Genomic DNA, 27754 nt, shown 5'->3' with positions numbered 1-27754 from the left:
AATTCGGGAGATAAAGATGATTATACCAAAATGTGCATATTTACAGTGACTAAAGCAGCATATTTTGTCTAGCCAGTGCATTAGCGGTAGTTAGGTCTGATAGGCATCTCTCCATGGCTGAGCAGGGCACAAACTGTCTGACAGAGACAGTGTGGCAGCAGGGTAAGGGGGGAGCACCACATCTCTTCCTGGGGCCCTGGGTTCTCCACCTTGATAGCTAGCAGCCTCTCGAAAGACATATGTGATCCCCTCACTGTCTAGATCCTATCTGGGTAATTGCCTTCCCAGCACCACATGGTCCAGGGGAAAGCAGCAAATGGGTTGGCAGGGCTGCCTGCCACACAGGACAGACGTGGAGAGGAGGAGTGGTGTCTCAGGGACAACTCAAGACTGTTAGGGCAAACCACACGGCCAAATGATACGTGTGTCTATTAACAGGTTAGAAGTCAAGACAACCAGTATGGTCTCTTTCCTTTGACTCGTCCGAAGCCAGAGCATTCCATTGGTTAACAAAGGGTGGGATTGAGAGAGCAGTGCGTCATTAATGCGGTATGTCGTTATCGCTGTTGCACAGGAAGTGGCAGATGCTGCAGTACAGGAGGACCACAGTGTCCTGCCCGACACAGCTAGCAGGGAACTGTCACTGATACAGCCCAAGATGGCGGCAGTATACTTATTTAAAATTTGTCAAAATGAAATGATCCTAACACAGCAAGGAGGCCGAGTTAAACATTCTTCATTTTGTTAAACAAACGTTCTGAAGCCTGAGCGGAATGGGCCTACCTCTCTCAAGAGTAGAACGATCACTTTGTAACACAATCGTCAGAATCTAATTCCGACCATATTCTGTCGCCACACAAGGACAGAGGGGCACAACTTTATTCTTACCAGCATAAATAGCACTATTCACCTAAGCTCACATCAGATTCACTGGAGAACTGAGTGTCTACTAGTTTGTTTTTGTTATTTTCTTTCAATGTGTGTCCAGCCCTAGAAAACCAGGTGAGCTCCTAACTAATAAATGACCTTAAATTGGTCAGTCAAGTGCAAGGGAGGAGCGAAAACCCGCAGACACTCAGCAACTCAAGGAATTGAGCTTGACACCCCTGCTATAGGCCTATGTCTTATTACTTTGACATGTTCTAGAACTAGGACTGGGGATTCTCAAGGTGCAATGTCTTGTTTTTGAATGTCTTCAATAAAAGAAGATTCGGCCAATCCTCGGGAGAAAAAGAATAAGCTAGTGAGGGAGTGAGTGAGCCTCACCTGCCACGTTGACCTTCTCCGCATTGGAGGCGCTGGGGGTGGCCGTGCTGGTGCCGTTGGTCAGGTTAGCCCCCGTGCTGTTGTAGATGTTCTCCACCTTGGACTCCAGCTTGCCCAGCCGTACCATGATGTTGTCCAGGAGCACCGCCAGGGTCTTCTTCAGATCTGGCATAGGGAAACACAGTATAGCATGAAGCATAGATACCTCATATCAGTCTTACTGCTAACCAGCTAACTTAACTTGAGGCTAAAATATACAGTATAGTGTTTTCTATATGTCCCTTTCATTTTCCTATCATTTTAATTGATCTCATGAATAGTCATTTTCAAATCTCAGATTGACTTTTTGAAGGACAAGGAGGAAACTACCGCATAGTGATATAATACCAGTGAGTCGCTCTCCGCGGTCCCGGTCAGAGAAAATGCTTTTCTATTCTTGTCTTCATAACTAGGCTAATCAATAGATCGTTATGGTGTGAGTAATCGGAGTATGCCTTGTATACCGAGGCGGACCGTTCTTATTGGCTTTCCTCTGAAAAAAAGGAAAAACAAGGGGAGAGGATCAGCTTATTTCAGCGACCCCATTAAGTCATTGGATTTCATGCTGTCCGTTAAAGGACTAATTTAGATGTATAACTGAGCTGGCGGGTGTCTGAGAAGGACCTTGCTGCGTCATTTAGGTCTGTGCATTTCTAACGACATCTCCCGACTCCGGTAGCTAGCCAAAAGAAGGTGGGATGGACGATGGGATTGAAAAGACACTAAAGTAAGCTGGAATCCACAATAGGTGTGTCCCCAATAATGTCTCCTTCCTGAAGTGTGCACTCGTTCACTACTCCCCACAAATCTAAGAGCATTGGATTGATTGCTGGAGGCATGGGCTAGCGGGAGTCTCCACCATGTTTCTTACACCATCTCCTTTCAAATCAGTGAAGGGAAGTGAACAAATGCATATTTTGGGAGGGAAGGAGAGATAATTGGGACATAGCCCAGTAGCGGGCCAATAAGAGGTGAGATGGGATAGAAAGGACACAGTGAGCTGACATTCACAACGACATCATCTCTGTTTGTTTCAGTAGCATTTCAGGACTTGGTATGCAGGGCTTGGCATTTCAGTGTCCTAATGGTGTTAATCTGATATTTACCCTCCGGCAGCCATGAGGATATCAAGGGTGCATCCCTAATGGAACCCTATTCCCTGTGGAGTACTACTTTTGACCAGGGCCTCCATGGCTCTACACAGCTCAAAGCAACTGAATAAAGTGTAACGATTCTAAAGCTACTGTATAACACGCAACACAAACTTGAGTGGCTTCAAATCCATTTGTTATAACTGCCAGATTTTGGGGATTATTGGCATATTATTGTTCATGGTGGTGTTGTAAGAGCTCATGGTTGACCGATGTTGACTTGCAAGTGCAACACACATTTTGGCATTGGTTTCAATTTCAGTAGCTTGCATAGAACTCAGATTTGTATATATATTTTTTAAATCCAACATGCTTAACATATTGTTTATTGGTATGACCGAAGATCTTGTCACAAAACAGTTGATCAATTTTGACTTGCGAGACATTTTGTCACGTCATTAGTAGATACTAAGAAAATGAAATATGACATGTCCCTTCCGCCCCTGAAATGTTCTCCTTTACTCCCCGCCGAAACCAATGATATTCCGGAATGTCGTCAACCTCATTAACATTCCATGAGGTGGTGGAGCCGTGAAGACAGCGATCGCACCCCGTCTGTCACACGTCAGCGCGGCGACTGCGGTGCAATTTCTCTGGCTGCGTGTTGCATTTGATATGTCACTCCCTATCGCGCCAGAAAGACAGTGTGGAGGCAAACAGGCCTGTGTGCGCCGCCGTGGTCAGGGAGCGAGGGAAGGGATGGGGAGGAGAGTTGGCGCGAGGGAGAGAGGGAAGCTGCAGCGTTTTGTCTGCTCTGCACGGCTACGTGGGGAGGAGATAAGCAGATGCCGTGAGGGAGCGCCGTTTTGTAAGACAAGGAAGAAATCAACTGGAAAGTTGGACATTGTCCCAAATGACACCGTATTCCCTATATAGTGTAGTACTTTTGACAAGGGCCCATACGACTCTGGTCCAAAGCAGTGCACTATGTCGGGAATTGAGTACCATTTGGGACAGAGCCCTGGAGTGGAGCTGCCACTGCATCAGGCTGAACATAATTGCACACAATAGATTGTGTCCTCAGAAAACACAATGCGCTGAGCAGAAACGGCCCGGCCTAGCCTCCCTCAACAGACAGAGAAAGAAACACACTGCCCCGGGTCCAAACACACTGCCCCGGGTCCAAACACACTGCCCCAGGTCCAAACACACTGCCCCAGGTCCAAACACACTGCCCCAGGTCCAAACACACTGCCCCAGGTCCAAACACACTGCCCCAGGTCCAAACACCAAACACACTGCCCCAGGTCCAAACACACTGCCCCAGGTCCAGACACCAAACACACTGCCCCAGGTCCAAACACACTGCCCCGGGTCCAAACACCAAACACACTGCCCCAGGTCCAAACACCAAACACACTGCCCCCAGTCCAAACACCAAACACACTGTCCCCGGTCCAAACACCAAACACACTGCCCCCAGTCCAAACACACTGCCCCAGGTCCAAACACACTGCCCCAGGCCAAAACACACTGCCCTCGGTCCAAACACCAAACACACTCCATCCATCTCTCCCAAACCTGGACAAGGTAGAGTAGGCCATCTCCCCACATGGCTGATCTGTATGTGTGTGTAGCTAATGAATGTTTTACAGGTGGCAGCCAATAAACATTCCTCTGCATGTTTGCAATGAGTGCACAATGCACAACGAGGTTTGTGTTAACAAATGAAATAGTGTCTTTCCAACAGGCACGGAACATTGTAATGAATTAAACCAGATTAAAACAGGGGGAAATTGAAATGCATGCCTCAGGGCGGAGTGTGGACAGCCTGCATTCAAGTGGCAGAGTGGTGTAATAGGTATGAAAACATAGGTGGGCTAAATCCATGCGATAGATAAACTTACTGTCCAGCATCAGAACAATCAGAATTGGGTTTTGGGCCAAACGGTGGTAAAAGAAAAATACTACCATTACATAGATACCACCACTGTCTTTTAATCAACGTAGTATGGGTGATACCTTAGTTAATTATTCAAGTTATTTGGTTCAGATCCTTTTCTAGACACCCACCTTCATTAAAAGCTACTGTTACAGAAGTGGATTAACGTAAGGCTGTGATTTTACTGTTTTATAGTCCCCAACTCCCCATTTATCGTTACCACCTGTCTGCTAAAAAAATTATAACTTAACTCGGTCTTCGTTCCCTAAGCAAAAACGTTTCAAAATGAAACATGAGAGTTGAAATATGCATGTGAAAGCCTGACACGTCCGTTCTCCACAGGAGGCACCCATAGGGAGCGAGCAAAGCGTAGATTGCAGTCACGGCGCTTTACAGATGTCAACTGTGTTAGCCGAGTCATGTCCTCACTCATGTCCGCAGCAAATGTCTACGATGAGCCGATGTGTGGTACATAATGAGCATGGCGACAAACTGTGACTGTGTCCTAAAATGGCCCCCTATTCCCTATACAGGGCACTACTTTTGACCAGGGCCGATAGGATTCTGGTCACATGAAGTGCACCGTAAAAGGGAATGAGGTGCCAACCTGTGTGCTCATTATTTCAGTGACCCTCATTGTCAGCCAAGCTTCGTCTTTCAAGAGACCGACCTACAAAACGAGTTTCCCGTTTGAATGATTGCAGCCTAAACACACCGAGTGAGTAGACAGAACAGACAACAGCAGACCAAGCAAACTAAGAGAACCATTATAGGTTCATAAATACAATTCAAATTCAGACTAATTTGCATGGTTGAAAAATGGGGAACCAGCCCAGATGTTTAATAAACTTGGTTCAGTTAACAAAGTAGGTCAACAACAACAGATTTTTTTTTAAAACATTTTATTTAAAGGCACAATCTGTAATTCAACAGCCTGACCCTGTCACTTTGTTTGGTGAACAGAGATGGGGCTTGGGAAATGTAACCGCTCAAAATTCATAGATGGGAGCTCCATAAAAATCAACATGAGAGTTTTAAATATACTGTACAGTATTTTGAAACTAAGCGGGGGGAAAAAATGATATTAAAAAGACTCGGATGAAAGCAACACTTCCAAAGAAAATACATTATATTGGAGACAATGCACTAAAATGACTTTTCCCATCATTTTCTGATATGTGGTGTACAAATCCACAGAGATTTTCATTTGCTTAGAGTCGGACTGACAGACGGGGAGACTAATCCATATTTCTATGCAGCTGTGTGCTCGCTCGTGGCCTTAGTGATATTACACAGTATCACATCAGTCCACATGCACAAATCCCACAACACTAATGTGAGCTGATGGCAGATGTAAGAAATGCACGCATGTTGTAATTATAGTGACCTTACAGATACTATATCACCATTGCCAAGTAACCACATGATGTGATGTAATGCTTTTATAATCTCGAGGAACTCTACTTACCATACACAAAGTGAAATGTGTCCCTCGCTATCAAATACATATCTGAACTGCACTTTATGTCTGGTAAGTAAGAGTTCCTAGAGATTATAAATATGCTTTTGTTGACAGGAATGTTTTTTTGGGCTGAAGCCAGCTATACTGGGTTATGGTTCTCGACTACTACTTCTCAGTGTGTCAAATCGGAGGGCCTGTTGTCCGGACCTCTGGCAGTCTCTATGGGGGTGCCACAGGGTTCACTTCTCGGGCCGACTCTTTTCTCTGTGTACATCAATGATGTCGCTCTTGCTGCTGGTGATTCTTTGATCCACCTCTATGCAGATGACACCATTCTGTACACATCTGGCCCTTCTTTGGACACTGTGCTAACAAACCTCCAAACGAGCTTCAATGCCATACGACACTCCTTCCATGGCCTCCAACTGCTTTTAAACGCTAGTAAAACTAAGTGCATGCTTTTCAACTGATCGCTGACCGCACTCTCCCGTCCGACTAGCATCACTACTCTGGACGGTTCTGACCTAGAATATGTGGACAACTACAAATACCTAGGTGTCTGGTTAGACTACTCTCCTTCCAGACTCACATTAAGCATCTCCAATCCAAAATTGAATCTGGAATCGGCTTCCTATTTCTGAACAAAGCCTGACCATCCTACCGATCCTTGACTTTGGCGATGTCATTTACAAAATAGCCTCCAACACTCTACTCAACAATTTGGATGTAGTCTATCACAGTGCCATCCGTTTTGTCACCAAAGCCCCATATACTACCCACCACTGCGACCTGTATGCTCTCGTTGGCTGGCCCTCGCTACATATTCGTCGCCAAACCCACTGGCTCCAGGTCATCTAGAAGTCCTTGCTTGGTAAAGCCCCCCCTTATCTCAGCTCACTGATCACCATAGCAACACCCACCCGTAGCACACGCTCCAGCAAGTATATTTCACTGGTCATCCCCAAAGCCAACACTTACTTTGTCCGCCTTTCCTTCCAGTTCTCTGCTGCCAATGACTGGAACAAATTGCAAAAATCACTGAAGCTGGAGTCTTATATATCCCTCTCTAACTTTAAGCATCAGCTGTCAGAGCAGCTTACCAATCACTGTACCTGTACACAGCCAATCTGCAAATAGCACACCCAACTACCTCATCCCCATATTATTATTTACCCTCTTACACCCAATGTCTCTCCCTGTGCATCATCATCTGCACATCTATCACTCCAGTGTTAATGCTAAATTGTAATTATTTCACCTCTATGGCCTATTTATTGCCTTACCTCCCTACTCTTCTACATTTGCACACACTGTACATAGATTTTTCTATTGTGCTATTGACTGTATGTTTGTTTATGTGTAACCCCAGTTGTTGTCGCACTGCTTTGCTTTATCTTGTCCAGGTCACAGTTGTAAATGAGAACTTGTTCTCAACTGGCCTACCTGGTTAAATAAAGGTGAAATAAAAAATAAATACAATTGTTATTTTTCATGGCCACCCACCAGAACAATGCACAACTCAGGGAGTCCAACCAATACACACACTTCCAATGTTGTGTCCCAAAGCTATGTTCAGTTATGCAGTTAGTGCAGCTTCCTCATAATTTGACCATCATTCCAGTCTATTACAGAAGGCGTCTCTCGCACTCTCTTATTTATTTAACCTTTATTTTTAAACAAGAAGTCATGCTGAGATCAAGGTCTCTTTCCCAGATAAGCCCTGTATACACATCGATATACACAAAAAGCTAAACATAACTCATTGAAAACACATTCTTCAGTAAAAAAGGTCCTCAATCAACCTTTTGAATTGCCCAAGAGGCACCAATTCATTACATTTTTAGAGAGCCTTGGAGATCATTCCACAAGTAAGGTGCAAAAAAAGGGAAGTGGAAGTTTATGCAGGAGGGCGTTACAAACAAAACGAGTAAAATCCATCGATCTACTTGACTTCAAAGAGGACCAACCTACTGTACTTTCTGATACAGAAAACAGTGATGTGTACTGAACCTATCGCCTGTAACAAAGTGTAGTTTGCTATGATAAACTGCGTCTAATAGCTTCAATACAGTGGCAGCTGCATTCAGATATACAATAACGCCATAGTCTATAACCGGTATGAATGTCGACTAAATCATTTGTTTTCTGCTACTTAATGAAAGGCATGACCTATTCCTATAAAATAAGCTCCTTTTCATTCTTAATTTCTTAACTTACTCATCAACATGCTTTATGAAAGATGGGTTTTCGTCAATCCAGATATTTATAAACTTTATAACCTCTTCTCACAAAAGGAAAGCGTGGAAACAGGTTGGCTGGAATTGTTTAGTTCAATGCTTCTCTCTTTTCAGTCCAAATTTCAATCTACTCAAACTAATAAACAATGTTCAGTGCACCACATAAACCACCAGACCGATTCAGTCTTGATACAATATTTAATTAACGTGCACTCAGATGTTATGGGTAATTTACTGAGAGCAGAGAGGAAGCCATAATTCCCCTTAAATGCGTTAATGTCATATCGAGATGAATCCTAGATCTGCAGAGTGTACAAATACTGCAGCATGAGGCAATTTTTCCCCTTAGTACTTTTATTTAATCAAAAGCTTCTTTTTTTTTTAAAGGCTTCCTAGACCGTATCATTATGTTTCTATGGCAGAGAGTAAACAGTGTTCCAGTCTCAAGAAGTACATTAAGATTGAGACATGTTCAAATGAGAGAAAAAAACACAAAAAAAAACAGGGAAACTGGTTTCATCCAGTCCATTATAAACTGGTTCCAGACTGGTTCTTTAGACCTAGGTCAAGACAGGACACAATGCCCCAAACAACATCTTCTGAATCAATATGAATGTTTTCCCTACCAATGCATATATCTGCCACTGGTTTCAACGGCTAGCTTTGTTGCCAAAACAGGGTTTTGGCTTCTACTGCTTTCCATTTGTATTTTCGATGCCAGGGGGCGTGGATGTTGCTTTGGGAGCTTTTGCGCCCGCCTGGAAAATCAAACTAGGGAAAGACTGCCTTGTCCAATGTAATGTTGAAGTTCATTACAGCTGGATTTAAAAAAAAAAATCTGTTATATACTGACATTATTACATCATATAAACATATACTCCACTTGGTGCATTAATGAAGTTTATTCATTTGAATTAAAGTTCAGGCAATTGACAGAATATTATGAATCTGTTCTGAAGAGACCATATCACAGATCTTTTGTCTCATTGCCTCTCGAATAATAGTGTTTGCAGCAACAACTCATTTCATGCTTTTCTGGAGATAATTAATGACACGATTAAGCAATTAGCCCATTACATTGAGCTGATATCATTATACCGGTCTGGGATAAAGCTTAGGATTTCTTTCAACACCCTCATCCAGGTCATTTAAAAACAGGTCGGAGAGCACTGGGCTGCTAGAACAACAGACTTCTCGGTTGCGTCACAAATGGCATCCTACTCCTAATTTAGTGCACTACTTTTGACAGGGCCCATAGTAAGTAGGGGATAGGATGCCATTTGGGACGCGTCCCGGATCTGTACGACCAAGGGTTTCACCAAGACAGATGCTTCAACACTCTGCATCAATGTTTTAACACAGACCCTAAGGGGAACAAGGAGCAGCTAAATGCTCCGTGTTCGCCAGTCAGTACTCTTTGAGGTCTGGCGATTAGCAGACTGTGGCAGAAGAACGGAGGTTGATAGGCCTACTCGGTGTTTCTGAGATAGGCGGGAGGCTTCCTGCCTGACAAACGCCGGGAAAATGGAATTTTTACAGGCTAAGAGAGTCTTAAGACCAATCATATTAGGCGTGGCCTTTTCAGAGAGCTACTTTCCGGGACCAGTGACGGTTGGTTGGTTGCCTGGTCATTTTACAGCATCTTCTGGTTTTTCGCCGTCCATTAGAATGTGTTCAGCGTAATCAATTCCAATCTCATGTTTCTAAGGAAGCCTCTCATTGACCCAAACGGGTCTATTAACGGCGTGAATAACTTATTGATGGCTGTTTGCGGGGCGTTAATAGGTTATGGCGGAAAGCAGCTGCATCAGCGTATCACTCACCTCTGTTTGCGCAAGTCAAGTTACTGGCTGGCTAGCCCCCTAATGCTTTACTTTCCTCTATCCAATGAGGCAGCACCCTGCTGTAGACAAAATGTAAATCTTTCTCTCTCTTCCTCGTTCTTGTCTTCCCCGTTGTCTATGGTTGCATTACAACCACGATACAATTAAAATATAAAACACTTATAAACAGCCTACATTATGCATTTTGTATGATCTGTATATCAGAGGATGTATAGGGCTGGCTATTTTGACTTTAAAAAGACACTTCTACTTAGCCTACATAGTAAATCAATTCAACCTGTCCTTATTCAATAGCAGTGTGTTCTCTAACTGAGGGTGATCAAATATTGCAGCACTATCAACAACTGTCAAATCAGAATTCCATTCAATAAAACATACCAAGTGAATGAATGGAACATTCCCAGTGTACCATTGAGCAAATTCATAGTTCTCACAACCACCACTTTGCAAAGTGGAGTCATTCTATTTTGAAGAGAGCGCAAAAAGGACGGAGAACACTGCTTGCGCAGTGCTCGGTACTCACCGTAGGCCGTCATGGTTCCCACGTAGGGCCCGTCCATGACACTCTGGTTCTCCTCGGCCAGGGCCTTGATGTAGCGCTTGCTGAGCTCCAGGATCTGCTGTCGCAGCATGGTGCTGCTCTCGTGCGTGGCCCGCTGCTGGATGGTGAAGTGGAGCAGCATCATGCCCCAGATGAAGCCAAAGCTCACCAGGAAGAAGCCCAGCTTCTGGGACGACAGCTTCCACAGGTAGGCTGAGGCCATGGCGAGCGCGGCCCGCAGTTCGACTGGCAAGAGTGACTGTGTCTCTGCGTGAGGGACAGGGGGTGGAAGGGACTGAGTCGGAGTGGCAGGAGAGTTCAGAAGGGGAGGCGGGGCATGGTGGCGCTCGGGGTAGTTTAGCCGCTATGATTCTGTTTGGACTCTTCACCACTCCTCACCAGTGGGCTCTACTTCTTTGGCCCATCTTTAATCAGTCACTCCCACCGGGTTGACTGGCCAAGCTGCATTCTGTAAGAGAGGAGGAGAGATAAGGCTGTTAAGAGGCACTCAAGAGTCAGAAAACACCGCAGTTCCAGAAGCAAAAGGAGTAGTATTTACATGTGCATTCCCAAGGCGGGTGTTAGCTACTGTAGCTATAGCCATCCAATGTTTCCCCTATATTCATTTTGCACAGCGCCGCACTTTGCCAAGATGAGCTTTTAAAGGGATAGTCCGAGATTTTGGCAACTAAGCTCTTTTCCTACTTACGTAAAGTCAGATGAACTCATGGATAACCCTTATGTCTCTGCCATCTGCATCTAAAAACCATGTGCATACCACACAAACACACACTATAGACAACCTTCTGTCCTTGCTGCAATGCGTTACAAACAACCTGCTATAAAATGGGACCACTTTGATTCAGGTTCGTTTCGATTAAACAGCAGGAGCTAGAACTGCGCCCTGAAACGTGTGCCAAGAACTAAACGGAGAGAGACAAACAAAATGTATCAAAGCTGACAAATCCCTGCTGCTAAGAAGATTCTCATGCAAAAAAAAGATGCAGTCAGCGTGAAGTGAAAATGGTGAATAATCACATTGTCTCCACAGGGAAATATAACCCAACCCAGTCTCTCTTCAGAGTTAAGTCTACTTCAATTTCTGTTAAACATCCTAAAGAAAGCTAAATTGTATTTTATGTTGTCTCTGTCTATGTTCAAACCTGTAAGGTCTACTGTGTAATGATTTTCACAAGAATACTATTATGCCAATAGCTTGGCTACAAGTAACTGAATGAGTGGGCAGGTTACCCTTAGGACTACCGGCCCCCCCAAAAAAACTTTCCATGACACAAAACCATACCGCAAGTCAACTTTAGTAGAGGTACGAGGAGTTGGGACTTGTAAATATTTCAGTGATACAGTTTAGGAAAGAAAAAAAAAACTGTATACCTGCCCACTCAAGGATGGAGAAAAACAGGACGTTTTGCTCTCGCGTGAAATGGCAATCCTTCTTGCCCATCATCTTCAGCCAAGAGGTGAGGTTATTTCGTAAGGCACCCGAAAACTCTTGCTAACCATAAGACCTTCATGAGCCTCTTAGTGAAAGCAATGTGTTGAGGGAGAGAGAAATGGAAGGGGAGAGACGAGAGCGATGATAAGCAAGCCTACACTAGAGAAATGGTGTAGGCTACGGGTAATGTAAAGAAGTAACTGATCCACATTAAAGTTATACATTTATCGTTCAACATATCGGTATCATGATAATTCAGCCAATTTATCGTGATATGGATGTTTGTCTATATCGCTCCACTCTATTGCAGCATATGTATTCACAGGGCTAGTCAGAAGTAGTGCACTACATGGGGGGGGAATAGGGCTTAATTTAGGACGTAGACAGGCAGCCTTAAGCCTAGGTGTCCTTCACACTGTGGGGATACATGTACGTGTTGTTTCATCATCATCATCCTCCTCCTCCTCCTCCTCAGGCCAGCTAAGGAAGCTAGTTACATCCATGGTCTGTTCAGTCAGGCTCCTCAGGTTTCTGGGGGGGGGGGGGGGGGGGGGTAGTGGGGGGTAGTAGCCAACAGTAGCCATACATTTCCAGGCAGATTTAAGTCAAAACTGTAACTCAGAAACATTCACTATCTTCTTGGTAAGCAACTCCAGAGTAGATTTGGCCATGTGTTTTAGTTTATTGTCCTGCTGAAAGGTGAGTTAATGTCTGGTGGAAAGCAGACGGAACCAGGTTTCCCTCTTGGATTTTGCCTGTGCTTAGATCCATTCTGTTTCTTTTTTATCCTGAAAAACTCCCCAGTCCTTAACGATTACAAGCATACCCATAACATCATGCAGCCACCACTATGAAGAGTGGTACTCTGTAATGTGTTGTATTGGATTTGCCCCAAACATAACACTTTGTATTCACTCCAGTAGTATTCTTAAAGTGTGTGCATTTTGCAGTAAAATCATATTTATTTTCAAATATTAGTTTGGTGAACCCTTTCACCAGCCTAATCTCGAAAGTTGATAAGCTTGAAGCCATTAACAGCTCAATGCTTGAAGCACAGCGAAAATGCTGTTTGAATGAATGCTTATGAGCCTGCTGCTGCCTACCACTGCTCAGTCAGACTTCTCTATCAAATCATAGACTTAATTATAACATAATAACACAGAAATATGAGCCTTATGTCATTAATATGGTCAAATCCGGAAACTATAATTTCAAAAACTTTATTCTTTCAGTGAAATACGGAACCGTTCCATATTTTATCTAATGGGTGGCATCCCTAAGTCTAAATACTGCTGCTCCATTGTACAACCTTCAATGTTATGTCATAATTATGTACAATTATGGCAAATTAATTACGGTCTTTGTTAGGAATAAATGGTCTTCACATAGTTCGCAACGAGCCAGGCGGCCCAAACAGCTGTATTGCATATACCCTGACTCCTTGCACGGGAGAAGTGCCACAATTTCCCTAGTTAAAAGAAATTATATTAACTAAATATGCAGGTTTAAAAATATATACTTGTGTATTGATTTTAAAGAAAGGCATTGATGTTTATGGTTAGGTACACATTGGTGCAACGACAGTGCTTTTTTCACGAAAGCGCTTGTTAAATCATCACCCGTTTGGCGAAGTAGGCTGTGATTCGATGAGAAATGAACAGGCACCGCACCGATTATATGCAATGCAGGACATGCTAAATAAACTAGTAATATCATCAACCATGTGTAGTTAACTAGTGATTATGTTAAGATTCATAGTTTTTTATAAGATAAGTTTAATGCTAGCTAGCAACTTACCTTGGTTTCTTGCTCCACTCGCGTAACAAGTAGTCAGCCTGCCACGCAGGCTCCTCGTGGAGTGCATCTAAGACAGGTGGTTAGAGTGTTGGACTCTAATCAGAAGGTTGATCGAATCCCCGAGCTGACAAGGTAAAAAATCTGTTGTTCTGTCCCTGAACAAGGCAGTTAACCCACCGTTCCTAGGCCGTCATTGAAAATAAGAATGTGTTCTTAACTGACTTGCCTAGTTAAATAAAATGCTGATTACAGATTGTTATGAAAACTTGAAATTGGCCCTAATTAAATCGGCCATTCCGATTAATCGGTCAACCTCTAATGTGAATAAAACAATGCAAATAGCCAAGAAACACAAGGACAAAGTCTCACTTCAGTAGACTTTCGTTTCAAGTCAATTAGACCCATTCTTATGACTGTGCACAGCACTTCCAAATATGAATCTTTCATGAAGCTATTCACATGCGCACAGCCCCCAGACAGGCATTGTTGCAGTGTGAGGTGGAACAGGCTATATAGGATTTGTAGTTCTTTGACTGAGCGATTAATTTACCAGCTATGAACCAAATCTTTTGAAAACAGCTAATGCAGCATTTATTTTACTATAAATGTGATCATACTTGACTATTTCTACTCACAAATGCGCCAACGTGGCTGGTGAAATAGACTTCTTACCCGCCAATGCCAAAATCTACCCGCATTTAGCAGATGGTGGGTAGATCTTAGGCCCTGGGAACTACCATTAAAATATCCTTAGAGGATAGGTGTTTAGTCTACATAACGCAAGCCTGTGCGCCAGGGTTTCTGTTAGGACCGGCAGCCTTTTAATTTACTGGACATTGGAGACATTTACCGGACCCATATGTATTGGCTGCGTAACCTGATTAGGGCGTCCACCCACAGCGGTCAGAATGACAAAGATCACATTTCGATTATGGTAATTCATGTTAACAGAACATGCAAGTCGAGGATGCAACGATGTGCAGTCCTTCTTACCGAATTCTGATGTGCACTTTCCCTCAGCCGACAAGACGAGTGACAAACAGCAAAATCACTATTCTATGTCAATTTACTATCCCACAAAGTAGAAGGTTACCTATTCTATTGGTCAGATGGTTGAGAAAAAAATAGCCTATTCCAAACAGACTCTGGTACAGTTGTGGGACGATAGATTGATATTCATAAAACCAGTAAGCCTAGGGTAAATAATTGTATTAATTTTTTTAACCTTCAAAAGTAATGAGTGATACAACAGATCAGAAAGTTTATCTTAAAATGTTGCTAAACTATTATAAGTGCAGCAACGTGCACAGGGCAGTAGGTTACGCGCGAATATTCATTCCATTATGCAATTAGCGGGAAAACACTTTGCAAAAGGGCGCAGCTCGCATTTGTGCGGTTTCATGTGACAGATGAAAATATCCATTCGAAACTTTAGAAAGAGGGGAGATCTACTTTGCAATAACTAGCATGGGTTGTTAAAATGACCAATATTGTGCCTTTGGCTGCTGGACAATGAAAGAAAGTTGATAAACATTTATTTTGCACAGATATGGTCTGATTGTGGCTAGGCTACTTTGAAGTAAGGTAAGACAAATTAAAGTATATGTGACTCGTTTCAGCTAACTAGGTTTATGTTGCAGGTCACGACTTTACAGGAGAGGCATTTTAACATTTATTTGTATTTTTTTAATCAAAATGTGTTTTTTTGGGGGCAGAAATGCCTTCTCGAACATTTGAGCTTTCATTTGCCTTAACAACAAACTTGTATGCCATCTGGAAATACAAATAAAGTTGTTAAATATTGAAATCAGTGGAATGTCAGGTAGAAGCAGAGTATGATAAGGAGATTAATACAATTCTGGCATTTGATTACAAATGCAGAGGGAGTCGAAAAGAGAACACAGAAGGCGGTTGTATAAAACACCTGTCTGCGGATCACATCCCCCCCCGTGTGCATGTGCTACATCTATTTCTATGGGCACAGGCACTGTTCATGACAGACTGTTCACAACATGCTTGTTGCAATTCTATACATTTTGCCATGTCTAATGTGTATTCATGTGATATTTGAGTGACTAGAAAATTACAACAATAACTATGGGCTAAAAACCCAAAATAAAAAAATGTTAGCTGACATGGGCTAGTTGATCTGGACATTTCTGACAAGTTATAAATATCTCTAAGGTGTACAATGACTGACATGACAAGAGGAACTGATGATGCACTACCCAATTTCCAAATTGCACCTTGTGCATTCTTACAGCCGTTCCTTACAGAGTTCCTTATAAAAAAAAAATGTTTTTTAGAAAAAGAATATAGGCCTGTTTATGCATTCGATCGGCCAACACGCTTCTCACGTTTATTTTTTTTCATGCCAGATTGTAAAACGCTGCCAAAAAATCTAATGGCAGTGCTGCCTGAAACTATAGGCCTATATCTGTGGCCTCACTGAGCAAAAGATATTTGAGACAATGGCTAGCCATTAGTGTTGTGTGGCCCTCCTCCCAAACCCTTGGCTTACGAAGCTAGCCATTTACTGCAGCAGAAGCAGCTAGATAGAGGGAGACAGCTGCTCCCAGGTAACTTTGGCTCTGTTGAAAGGCCAGGCGCTGAAATAAAATATAATTATTCATAGGAGGCACACAGTGCTCCCCTACTGTCCCCTTTCATCAGAGCTCTAATCCCATCAGGTTGGCCGATGGTCTGGGGTCGGCAGACGCTAACGGAGCCCGTGCGGTGTGACTCGGGATGACAGAACAGGTGGCAACGGAGAGGACACCGGGAAGATCCAGGGCAGGCTGTCGGGTGGCCCGACTCACAAAGTCTTTTGTCCAATGTCCATACGAGCAGCATTGGCTGCCTACCACTTAGAATAAAGTGTTGTATTCTAAGTGATATGCTAGTGTGGATTTCAGAACAAGGGAAATGATTTGGATTGAATTCTCTGGGGCACTTGATCTATTGATGTTACTGATTTGCTAGAGAGCGCAAAACATGCACTCTGCTAAACAGGGTGTAACAAGCTAAACATTGCAGATCTACAAATATCATGAAGAGCTGGCATGATCCCTCCCTCTGTATCAGAACATTATGCCCTACCGAACGTGTCATTCCTGAAATAAGTCTTTACCGTTTAACCAAAAACCAGCAGGGCTGTGATCCCCAAGGACCTGAGCTAGGAAGCCCCCCTGCTAGCTATAGGAAGTGAACAGAGTAGCCACAGAGACACATTACCTCACGGTAATGACTGCTTGCACCCTGTGATGCTGCCAGCTGAGACAGACACACCATGTTCCAAAAACAACAGATCAATCTAGCTACAAATATGATGTGTTTCTGAACCTCAATGTTGGGACAAACACACTCACGTCGATTCGTTTGGGCTTCATTAATGTGTGAAACAGCTTCAACTTGTTATTTAGAGGCCCAATAAGCTCCATGATATTCTAGAATGAGGGAAACCTTGCATTGCTGTATTTATTCAGATCAGTTGCCACAAAGCTTTGTCAATTATCAAGCATCAGATTGTAACACTTTGATGAGGATTAGATAGTAACAGGCCTCGAGCATTTCAGAAGCAGTTAAATAAATCATTTTCTGAATAGCCAAAGGGCTTTCTCTGTTAGCAGGCCCACTTGAAGATATAAAATGTCTCGAGACATATTATAAAAAGGAAAATGAAAACCTTTGGGCCGGTATTCACAACGCATCTCAGAGTAGGAGCGCTGATCTAGGATCAGGTCCCCCCTCTTACTAATTGTGATTAAAAAAGCCAAAACTATACTAAAATCAGCACTTCTGAGATGCTTTATGAATACTGGCCCAGGGATGAGGCAGTGGATAACTGACTGACGGCACCTTTGCATGCAACTCAAAGGCAGGATCATAAAAGGCTCTCTTTCCCCTTCCAAATGATCCCTGGGAAATGGGTCAGCGCTGCAATACATGAGCAGTCTTTCCTCCAGCAGTGAAATTTCACAGGCAGCGCAATACTTCTGACAGAATCTCAACACCGTTACGTGCCAATGTTCCTTGGATATTTAGGCGTACCAGCCCTGACAAATATATGGGCTTTTTCTATTGAAAACTTCTACGTCTGTGTTGCCATTGTCACCAGTTTTGAGACTATCAAGACCATTTCACAAGTCCTGAAGGATGGGATAAGGAAAAAGTCAAATGATTCAATTCAATTCAAAATGTAGTCAAGTCAATCTTTTTCTTCTGCTAACACCTAATGCTGGACTTTTATCATCTCGAACGTGATACAGTGCAAAAGAAATGAAGCATTCGGGCATGAAAAACAAAATCTCTGCACAGCGCTTTAAATTCGGAAAACCTACTTCTGCAATCTGCTGCATTGATAACATCAACTGTCTCTCACAGGTCTGGGTTCTATGAGACTGAGTTATGGTTTGCCATTCTCCGCCGATAAGGAGAGAAAAGGAGAAGGGTTGGGGGTCACTACAAACATGACCCTGTGTCAACATAGATCGGGTTCTTGTTCAATAGGCATGATGACCTAAATCGGAGTGAAACGGGGAGGTCGCTACTTTCTGAACTTGTCCAATAAGAAACGCACATTTGTGTGTGCTGTTGCAAAACGCTTTTCTATGATGTGCTTGTGCCCTAAATGCACAAGACCCTGAAACTTTAACAGAAACCCCCAATGTGCTCGCTGACTGTCACAACGCCTCCCTGTTCTATAGAAGGGAGGCATAAGAATACAGACAAATTTCTCAGGTTTCTAACTCAGGAACTTTATTTGGCTGGCAGGGTGCCTTCTGGCACCCAACAGCGCCTATGAAACCCTGCGTGCTGACAGCCAGCTTCGGTTTCACAATATGCAATACAACCACCACCGTTGGAGTGGGTGACATACAAATGACTGAATTGTCATTTTAAATGGCTGGAACCCACACACACTCAATTGATCTCTAGAAGGGCTGAGAATCCCAACTGCTGCTAACAGCTGTGATTATTTTTAGGTTTATACAATTGTCCGATCACAAAATACTGTGTGCTCACATAGGTAGGCGTATAAACAAGCCTATGGGCTATGTCAATACCCTAGTTTGATCAGAAAGAGCTAGGCTAGTAGTCTGTGTGCTCCCAATCATCATACAACACAAAGGTCTGAAGGAACATAATAAATCAAACATACTTTTAACATCACAACACCCAAAAAGCCATGATAATCATCAACATCATAGGCTACTTCCCACTGATAAATATATTGACACCCTTGCCCCTCACCGTGCCTCCCGAAGACTGAGACAGATGGCCATGCATTGCAGGCTTCTAAAGCTTTGTCCATTTCCTTAGGATTTGTGATGGGAGCTCAAAATAGCTGAAAGAGACAGCCTCCTACTGAAATGGAATAATGTTCTTTAAAAGACTTTTCACCTCACATGTTGCAGAAGCTGACCAAAAGCATTGAAATATGTGAATAGATAGGTTACATCAATAATGGATCAGAATGAGAAAAAAATATATATCATCCTAGGCTGCATTTCCCACCTAAAACTAAGTCAGAATCAGGTGACTTGAAAAAATGTCCAATCCAAAATGTACAGGTGTTGATTGAGCCAAAACTAAGGCATAGGAATGACATTCCCAAACACTTTAAAACTGTAGGACTATAGCCTCAAGTTGGTACCGGTATGTCCCTCTACACAGCCCTTGAACCGTCCAGGCAGCAGTCTAAGGTAATGGAGACGTGAAACTGACGATGGCCATGCTGTCATGGAGACGAGTGTGACTGCGCATCTTAATAGGCTACTTCTTCACACTCGGCAGGGCCTCCATTCAATTATTAATTCCCACCTCTAGTCCAGACAAACGGCCATACCTTACTGGTGTGAACGGCACACAGCATAATAGGCCAACACTCTGCCCAAAAACACCTCTGATTGGCTTTTAACACAATGTATTTTGCATTGTCATTATGAAGATTTCTTTACACAACAATGCAATTCTGCTAGAGATCTACCGATATGGGATTTTTGGGTCCGATACCGATTTTAGGGTGGCAAAAGTCACCGATTATCGATAAATCTGCCAATATATTGTTTTTTAGAAATGGAATGAAAAACATACAATTTTCTACACAAATTGTGCTCCAAAAGATTAAAAGATATTCTAAATTATGATTTCTCAACTGAATATAAAAATGTACATTTCATCTGTGGTTTACAGCAGTGGTTCCCGAACAGAGGTACTTGGCCTATCCACATGGGGTACATGAGAAGCCTCATGAGACCATAGTCCGACTTGTAAAATGCATGAGCAGGTACTTCAGAGTAAAATGCAATTGGTGGTACAATAACCGAAATAGGTTAGGAACCACTGGTTTACAGGATATCCACTGACCACAAGCTAGCTATTCCTTACAACAATATTTTCTTACAGAAACCACATGTACATGAAACTGTTTCTCAATACAAAATGTATTGGCTATACATTTAAACTGCAAATGGAATGTGCTAATGACTAAAAACATTTATGCAGGAAAATGCTAACCGCACAGGGTTTTAGTCACAAAGTTCCAAATTAGCTAGCTAGCTAACGTTAGCTACTTATCTCATCATGAACACAAGCACATGGCCTTAATGACGGGACATATCTAACTGCCTTGCTTTTTGCAGATTGCGGAAAACTAACTAAATAAGCCCACTAGCTAACATAATAGGTCCAGACAGTAACAGCGTTATCTTTGTATCAAGGACAAGTTCTAGCTACCTGGCTAGCTACCTGTGCTACTTATGTACTAACACTGGACTGGCGCCAAAGTGAACACTTGTCCTTGATACAAAAAAACTCTGTTAGCTAGCTAATTATCTTGCTGGCCAGATAACGTTAAGAATGTGATGAGGACAGGGCTGCTTGCTTGGAGAAGTGTACTTTTGATTATTTACTTATTCAAATATGTTGGCTGTGGCAAGCAACGCACTGTCAAACCACCAATGCCTACCATCTCTCACGTTGTGACCTAGGTCTGAATGATGTTCAATAATAATGTATGACCGCAAATGAGCAGACATATTTGTGTATTCTATGTACATAATATCACCGATTTATCTGTGGAACCGATTAATCTAGTCTATATCAAATTAATCGGTTTATTCTTTGGACAAAAGATGTTATCATGTAGGCCTAGGGATGTGACAGTGTAATTGACGATTATGGATAAAGACATTCAGTCCAAACCGTATTTAAAATATATATTATATTTTAAATATATATACAGTGCCTTGCGAAAGTATTCGGCCCCCTTGAACTTTGCGACCTTTTGCCACATTTCAGGATTCAAACATAAAGATATAAAACTGTATTTTTTTGTGAAGAATCAACAACAAGTGGGACACAATCATGAAGTGGAACGACATTTATTGGATATTTCAAACATTTGTAACAAATCAAAAACTGAAAAATTGGGCGTGCAAAATTATTCAGCCCCTTTACTTTCAGTGCAGCAAACTCTATCCAGAAGTTCAGTGAGGATCTCTGAATGATCCAATGTTGACCTAAATGACTAATGATGATAAATACAATCCACCTGTGTGTAATCAATTCTCCGTATAAATGCACCTGCACTGTGATAGTCTCAGAGGTCCGTTAAAAGCGCAGAGAGCATCATGAAGAACAAGGAACACACCAGGCAGGTCCGAGATACTGTTGTGAAGAAGTTTAAAGCCGGATTTGGATACAAAAAGATTTCCCAAGCTTTAAACATCCCAAGGAGCACTGTGCAAGCGATAATATTGAAATGGAAGGAGTATCAGACCACTGCAAATCTACGAAGACCTGGCCGTCCCTCTAAACTTTCAGCTCATACAAGGAGAAGACTGATCAGAGATGCAGCCAAGAGGCCCATGATCACTCTGGATGAACTGCAGAGATCTACAGCTGAGGTGGGAGACTCTGTCCATAGGACAACAATCAGTCGTAAGGTCGCAAAGTTCAAGGGGGCCGAATACTTTCGCAAGGCACTGTGTGTATATATATACATATATACATATATATATATATACATATATATATATATACACATATATATATATACATATACATACATATACATACATACACACACACACACACACGTCATATTCAAGTCGACAAACTTTACCCAAAGCAGCAAAGTAAAAGAAAGCCTGGTTTACATTTAACTGACAATATAAGGAGAGATGAGAGGGGGTAAACTATCCAGCTTAGATTTTTGTGTTGTGGAACGAACAGCTGACTGAAGACGGGACGGTCAGGCATTCAAAAAGATGACACATGCGGTTGAGTCCGTTTCAGTGGTAACATTAACTTTTGACAAAGTGATGAAACTTTGCTACTTCTTGTTTCAGCAGGGTGTTGTAGAAAACGACTATGCGACCAGAAAAAACACTGCGTATTTAACTTCGGTCTGGTTTAACCAGGCAACTGCATTGTGTCCTTTGTAGACAAAACAGCAACACTATGGCACGGGATGGGTAACTTAATACTAAGTGTGATGAGTGAGACGATCAAAACAGGCTGTTCCCGACACCCACGCTGAGCTTAACATGACAGTGGTGGTGCTGAGTGAGAGAGCAAGTGAGAGACAGAGATCACCACTTCCTCAGAAGAAGAGTGCAGTTACTGATCATTCAGATATAAATGCACTGGTGTAGAACATATATAAATGCACTGGTGTAGACCAGACATGAGTATATGTCATGTAGAATAAGGCACAGGCCTATGAGTCAGCTCTAGTCATTAGGCCTGCATTTCTACCTGCAAAATGATAGGGTTATCATTGTACCAAACTGAATAAGCTCCAGTTCCCACCTGCCCTCCCCTTCATCGGCTGAGCTACCATTTCCCTGCAGTCTCTGCTCTCAAGCGGTTGGCACCACACACACACACGTGATGCGGGCGGGCGCAGCACCGTGACCAATCTGTGACGGTCACCCCACCAGCCAGGCAGGGCCATCCTGCCACTGGCCTCTTGCCCAAGTCTGGTTCAACACAGCACCACAGTCTGGGACATACGCACGCACACACACTTCAAAAGTTTGGAGTCACTTAGAAATGTCCTTGTTTTGAAAGAAAAGCTCATTTTTTGTCCATTAAAATAACATCAAATTGAGCAGAAATACTGTGTAGACATTGTTACATGATGTAAATGACTATTGTAGCTGAAAACGGCAGATTTATAATGGAATATCTACATAGGCGTACAGAGGCCCATTATCAGCAACCATGACTCCTGTGTTCTAATGGCACGTTGTGTTAGCTAAGCCAACTTTATCATTTTAAAAGGCTAATTGATCATTAGAAAACCCTTTTGCAATTATGTTAGCACAGCTGAAAACTGTTGTTCTGATTAAAGAAGCAATAACACTGGCCTTCTTTAGACCGGTTGAGTATCTGGAGCATCAGCATTTGTGGTTTAGATTACAGGCTCAAAATGGCTAGAAACAAAGAACTTTCTTCTGAAAATCGTCAGTCCATTCTTGTTCGGAGAAATGAAGGCTATTCCATGCGAGAAATTGCCAAGAATAGCATCGTATATCACAATATTTTATGGGTAAATAATCACAATAGGACAAATGTTAACCACGCCCCCAACCCTACACACCATCACAGAGTTAAAGAGTTGTGTGGGGTTGTTAACCCCTTACTGTGAATTGAGCACCAACAGAGCGTTTCTGTTCTCTCCACCTCCTCTGAATAAAGGAGGCAGTTGACTGCACTGCCGCGCACAGTAAATCAAACATGGTTTCCTCTCGGGCCGCTCTCCTAGGGCAGGCACATTTCAGAGACCCGCTTGGTCTCTAGTTTCTTGACCGAGCCTGCTGCTCACTCCTGTAAGCCTATGGAGAGGCGAGCAGTTAAACTGATTGAGATGTTGTATTAGACAGTGATCCTCTTAACCCCAAACCCGCAAGTACCCGTTCAGGTCCAGCGGCAGTAAAACTGTCAGGACTAGTAGGTACCGTAAAGTGCTCATTTTCACAGTCAAGCTTCTTCCAATCAAGTGTCTCATCTCAAGAACAACAGTGAGGAAGAAAACAATACTCAGAAACATGAATTCATTGTGTAATAAGATGATAGTTACAATAGAGACTGAGTTTGTTTCCCAGAGGAACGTTCGTTTGTGGACTTATGGCTTTCAGATGACAAAAACGTTAGACCTATCGGTTTAACCAACACACAGCCGTTGGAAAGATAGGTTAGTGAAATATAAAGATGATCTGTAATAGCCACAGGACTGTTTGTCTGTATGTAAGGAATAACCCAAGCAGGACGAGCATAGCAACAAGTGACCATTTAACTAAATCAAAGCAATACATCCCCCTTCATCCCCAGAGGTTCAGAAAGCAGCTAATATCCTGGTCTGCTGATTGTGTTCGAGATCCACCAGAGCAGAAACAGAAGAGTACTTTATCCCGGGTGTCATTAGATCTCAGTATGGGTGCTAGGACATTAATCATTTGACTGGAGCAGAATGTCATGAAAACCTATTGAGTACTGAACCGTACTGCAGCACATCCTGTAACACAGGGGGTAGACTTCCTTAAAACTGCAATATATAAAACTTTTTGTGCGACCTGACCAAATTCACATAGAAATGTGAGTTATAGATCTGTACTTGTCATTGAAAGCAAGTCTAAGTGGTAGATTTGCTGGATCTACAGAACTGCTGGTTCTGTTATAACTGATAATTAATTGCACCCAGCTGGTGTGCCAGGTCTAAATCAGTCCATGATTAGAGGCAAACCATGGGAGAAAGCAGTGGAACTGGCTTCGAGGGCCAGAGTTAAGTTTGAGGGCTCTACATTATAGTTGCTTGTTTTGTTACAGAAACTGAAATTAAGGCTTGGGCTAACAATTAAAAATTTTGCAACCAAGAAATGACAGAGCAGTATCTGCAATGTTGTATAAACAAAGACCAGGTAGAATGACTGAAAATAGAATGACTAGGTTATGTATATGGTATAAACAGTGCTATTACAGGCATTGAATCCGGTCCCGAGCTAAAAGCTCCTATTTGCGTTCCTCCATGCCTAAGCTGAACAACGCAACTATTTGCTTTTAATAGAAAGTTGTGTGGTTACAAGCCAGTGTTAAAATACTGACTGCTGTATATTTATCCCAAGCCTTTCCATCTGCCTTGACAAAGTGAGATCATATCATATGATTCAATCTACAGCCTAATCAAGTGATGAAAGGCTTAATTACAAGCTCTACCTTGCCCTTCAAAAGGATTCATAAACAGCTCATCTCTTTGATACAAAAAGTGATTGGGGACACTGCCCTGTGTAGGGTGCAGTCTTTCGGATGGGATGTTAAATGGGTGTCCTGACTCTCTGAGGTCATTAAAGATCCCATGGCACTTATCGTAAGAGTAGGGGTGTTAACCCTGGTGTCCTTGCTAAATTCCCAAACTGGCCCTCAAACCATCACGGTCACCTAATAATCCCCAGTTTACAATTGGCTCATTCATCCCCCCCCTCTCCCCTGTAACTATTCCCCAGGTTGTTGCTGAAAATGAGACTGTGTTCTCAGTCAACTTACCTGGTTAAATAAAAAAGCACCTAGGTGAGGCAATCTTCAATCCCTCCATAAAAAACTCTAAACATGCTCGAAGCGAACATTAGCCTACATCTCAAACAGAATTCACTAGTGATATGTGACATTTTAAGAAAAACCTGAAGCTTTGGACCTGCCCAACCATTTAAACAGAAGGTTGTATTAGGCTATACTGCGGTTTTAGCCTAAGTCAGTTCGAGCCGAACACAGTGACCAAGCACAGCGAGTGGGTGGCACAAAGAGAGGGAGGCAGTGGTGTGTGTGTGTACAGGCCGTGAGGAGTAGGACCCCTTTAATCAGAGAGAGACTTAATCTTCCGCGGCTCTGGGCGAAACCATCAACAAGCCCACCTCCGTCCCATCCCTCCGTCATCTCCAGCCATGCCCAATGATGCGGTCCCAACGATTTATCTTGCCAGCAGCAAGGCATGCCACTGGAGCAAAGCTCCTTTCAAGCAGATTTATACTCCCCAAGAGCTGCAGCAAAGGCACTTGAAAGAGCTCTTTATAAAGGCAAGGAAGCCAGCAGCTCACCTCTGCTAACTGCAGCCCCAATGGCCGTTTGATGGTCAGGATAATAAGCTAAGCAGTGAGGTGAACAGAAACAGAAACCCAAGATCACCTCAATTAAACCTGCCAGTCTGTCCTCCATCTTAATCACACTTCTTCATTACCAAGGGGATAAGAAAGAGCCAACCTCCAAGAGAAGATACTAAACATCAAAAGCTGAATGTTTTATGTTGTCATGGCACCAACCACAACCTTACCTGTACCTGAGCCAAATTCCTTAGAGTAAGTATACTGTAGAGAATGTGGACTACAGTTGTAATTACAGAGTACACTGGACTGTTTCCAAGGGGATTTCTGGGTGTTTGAATAAATCTCCTGGGTTGTAAGAGAAGCACTCTTTCAGATCTACTCAGAGGATTGCAGCCAAGGCAGTATTGAGCAACCCAATCACTGAGCTATAGGAAGTTAGGAACATATAGTGAGCTATCTCTCACAGTGGAAAGTGTGGGGAAAGTGTTTTTCATACTTATCCACAAAAGGACACCGCACATATATTACCATGGTCACAAAACCTTTTAATTTGATACATTTTCACGTGTAGTTATATTGTAGTAACATTGCTTTATGTAAAAAAAAATATATATATAAAAAAAACAAGTCTGCAAATTATCAAAATATATCTAGTGAAAAGACAATCAAAAGATACAGGCTGTACATAACAATTTGAGACTAGGCAATACCATGCAGTGTCAAACGGAGCCATGTATTTTAGATTCGTACAGATTAACCATACTCATTATATTTGATTGGGGGGGGGGGGCTAACACCTCTAGCCAGCTAGATACCTTTCAAACAGCAATTCAAGCGACATAGCCAGTAGTGTCACTTCTATCATATCATGCCAAGGATCGAATTCAAAAGAATGTTAGCTATTATTATTTGTAGTAGTATTAAATCAATGCAACCCGAGCTATGATTCTGTGTGATCATGAAACAATAGACATGCACTGGCTAGTTTGCTAATGTTACTGCAAAACTGTCAACGGTAGGGAGGTAGGCTATAACATGGCTAGCTAGTTACTCTCGTCTGACCGCGCACTCGTTATAATCGACAACAGACAATTTTAGCAAGCAAGAAAGTAGCCCCGTTCATAACTAGCCACTGTGTTTTTAGGGATAGCAAGGAAGCCAGTACGTTTGCATTTCAACGGGTTGAAACTACCAGGTTATCTAACCATTATATTGGATAGGTCAGATGGATTATTAGCAACATTTGGCCGCTGCGGTACGCGATTCTTTACTAGTTCGCGCTAGCTGTCACATGCAGTACTTTCTCAGCTAGCCAACTAACGTTAGCTAGCTTGCTACTCGTGGAGCTAACAATAACATTACCGTAATAGCTGTTATTAACGAGAGATATCTGACATGAAAACAAGAACAAACTGAAATAGCTAGCTAGCTATGAGTCTGGATTTCTGGTCATCCTTCGGTCATTGATCAGCACTTCTAACCGCAGTGACAAGTCGCTCGTAGTACGATTGGGAGAATACTGCGTCTCTGCAATGAAAATGCTATGTTGTGGAAATCATATTACAGCTTACCTTTCGGATAGTAGAGTGCTCCGAGTTGACTTCGGGGCTCAGGTTTTGTTTTATGCTGATATGATAACAGATGCTACAGGATTCCGAATGAATGGCCAGTTACTGTAGCTTGCTACGGTTTTTCCGCTCTAGCGCTGGAGTCTTTTCTTTCGCTCTGTCACTTCCAGCACCTTGTCCTAACGCGAAGGCTATTCAGGGATCCTCTGAATGTTGGTATCCCGTTGAAATAACGAAAAAAAGAGAGCAACATTTACCTTTATGAGAAAAGGATAAGCATAAATTGTATCACATGTTACATTGGTGCTGTTTTATTCATATTTAGAAGCATGTTTATTTTATATTTCGCATATGTACCAATTGCATGCGTCATACAAGGAATTGTGGGCCTAAAGATATCACAAATAGGG

The 27754-nt window shown here is 42.6% G+C and overlaps 1 protein-coding gene across 1 annotated transcript in view; it reads right to left on the bottom strand.

The window, feature by feature from the left end:
* Positions 1 to 27522, bottom strand: part of LOC109890693 (alpha-1,6-mannosylglycoprotein 6-beta-N-acetylglucosaminyltransferase A) — a 114104-nt gene extending 86582 nt beyond the window's left edge. Inside the window, exons 1-3 of the mRNA XM_020482680.2 lie at positions 27348 to 27522; positions 10405 to 10891; positions 1267 to 1431 (exon numbers count right to left, since the gene is read on the bottom strand). Of these exons, the coding sequence (XP_020338269.1) occupies positions 1267 to 1431; positions 10405 to 10645 (406 nt within the window). The 5' untranslated portion in view covers positions 10646 to 10891; positions 27348 to 27522. The remainder of the gene's footprint in view (positions 1 to 1266; positions 1432 to 10404; positions 10892 to 27347) is intronic.
* Between the last annotated feature and the right edge of the window lie 232 nt (positions 27523 to 27754).

The sequence above is a fragment of the Oncorhynchus kisutch genome, linkage group LG5 (assembly GCF_002021735.2).
Source record: "Oncorhynchus kisutch isolate 150728-3 linkage group LG5, Okis_V2, whole genome shotgun sequence".
NCBI classification, from domain to species: domain Eukaryota; kingdom Metazoa; phylum Chordata; class Actinopteri; order Salmoniformes; family Salmonidae; genus Oncorhynchus; species Oncorhynchus kisutch.
Note: the sequence above shows the minus strand (reverse complement) of the source record. Positions and strands in the feature narration are given on the sequence as shown.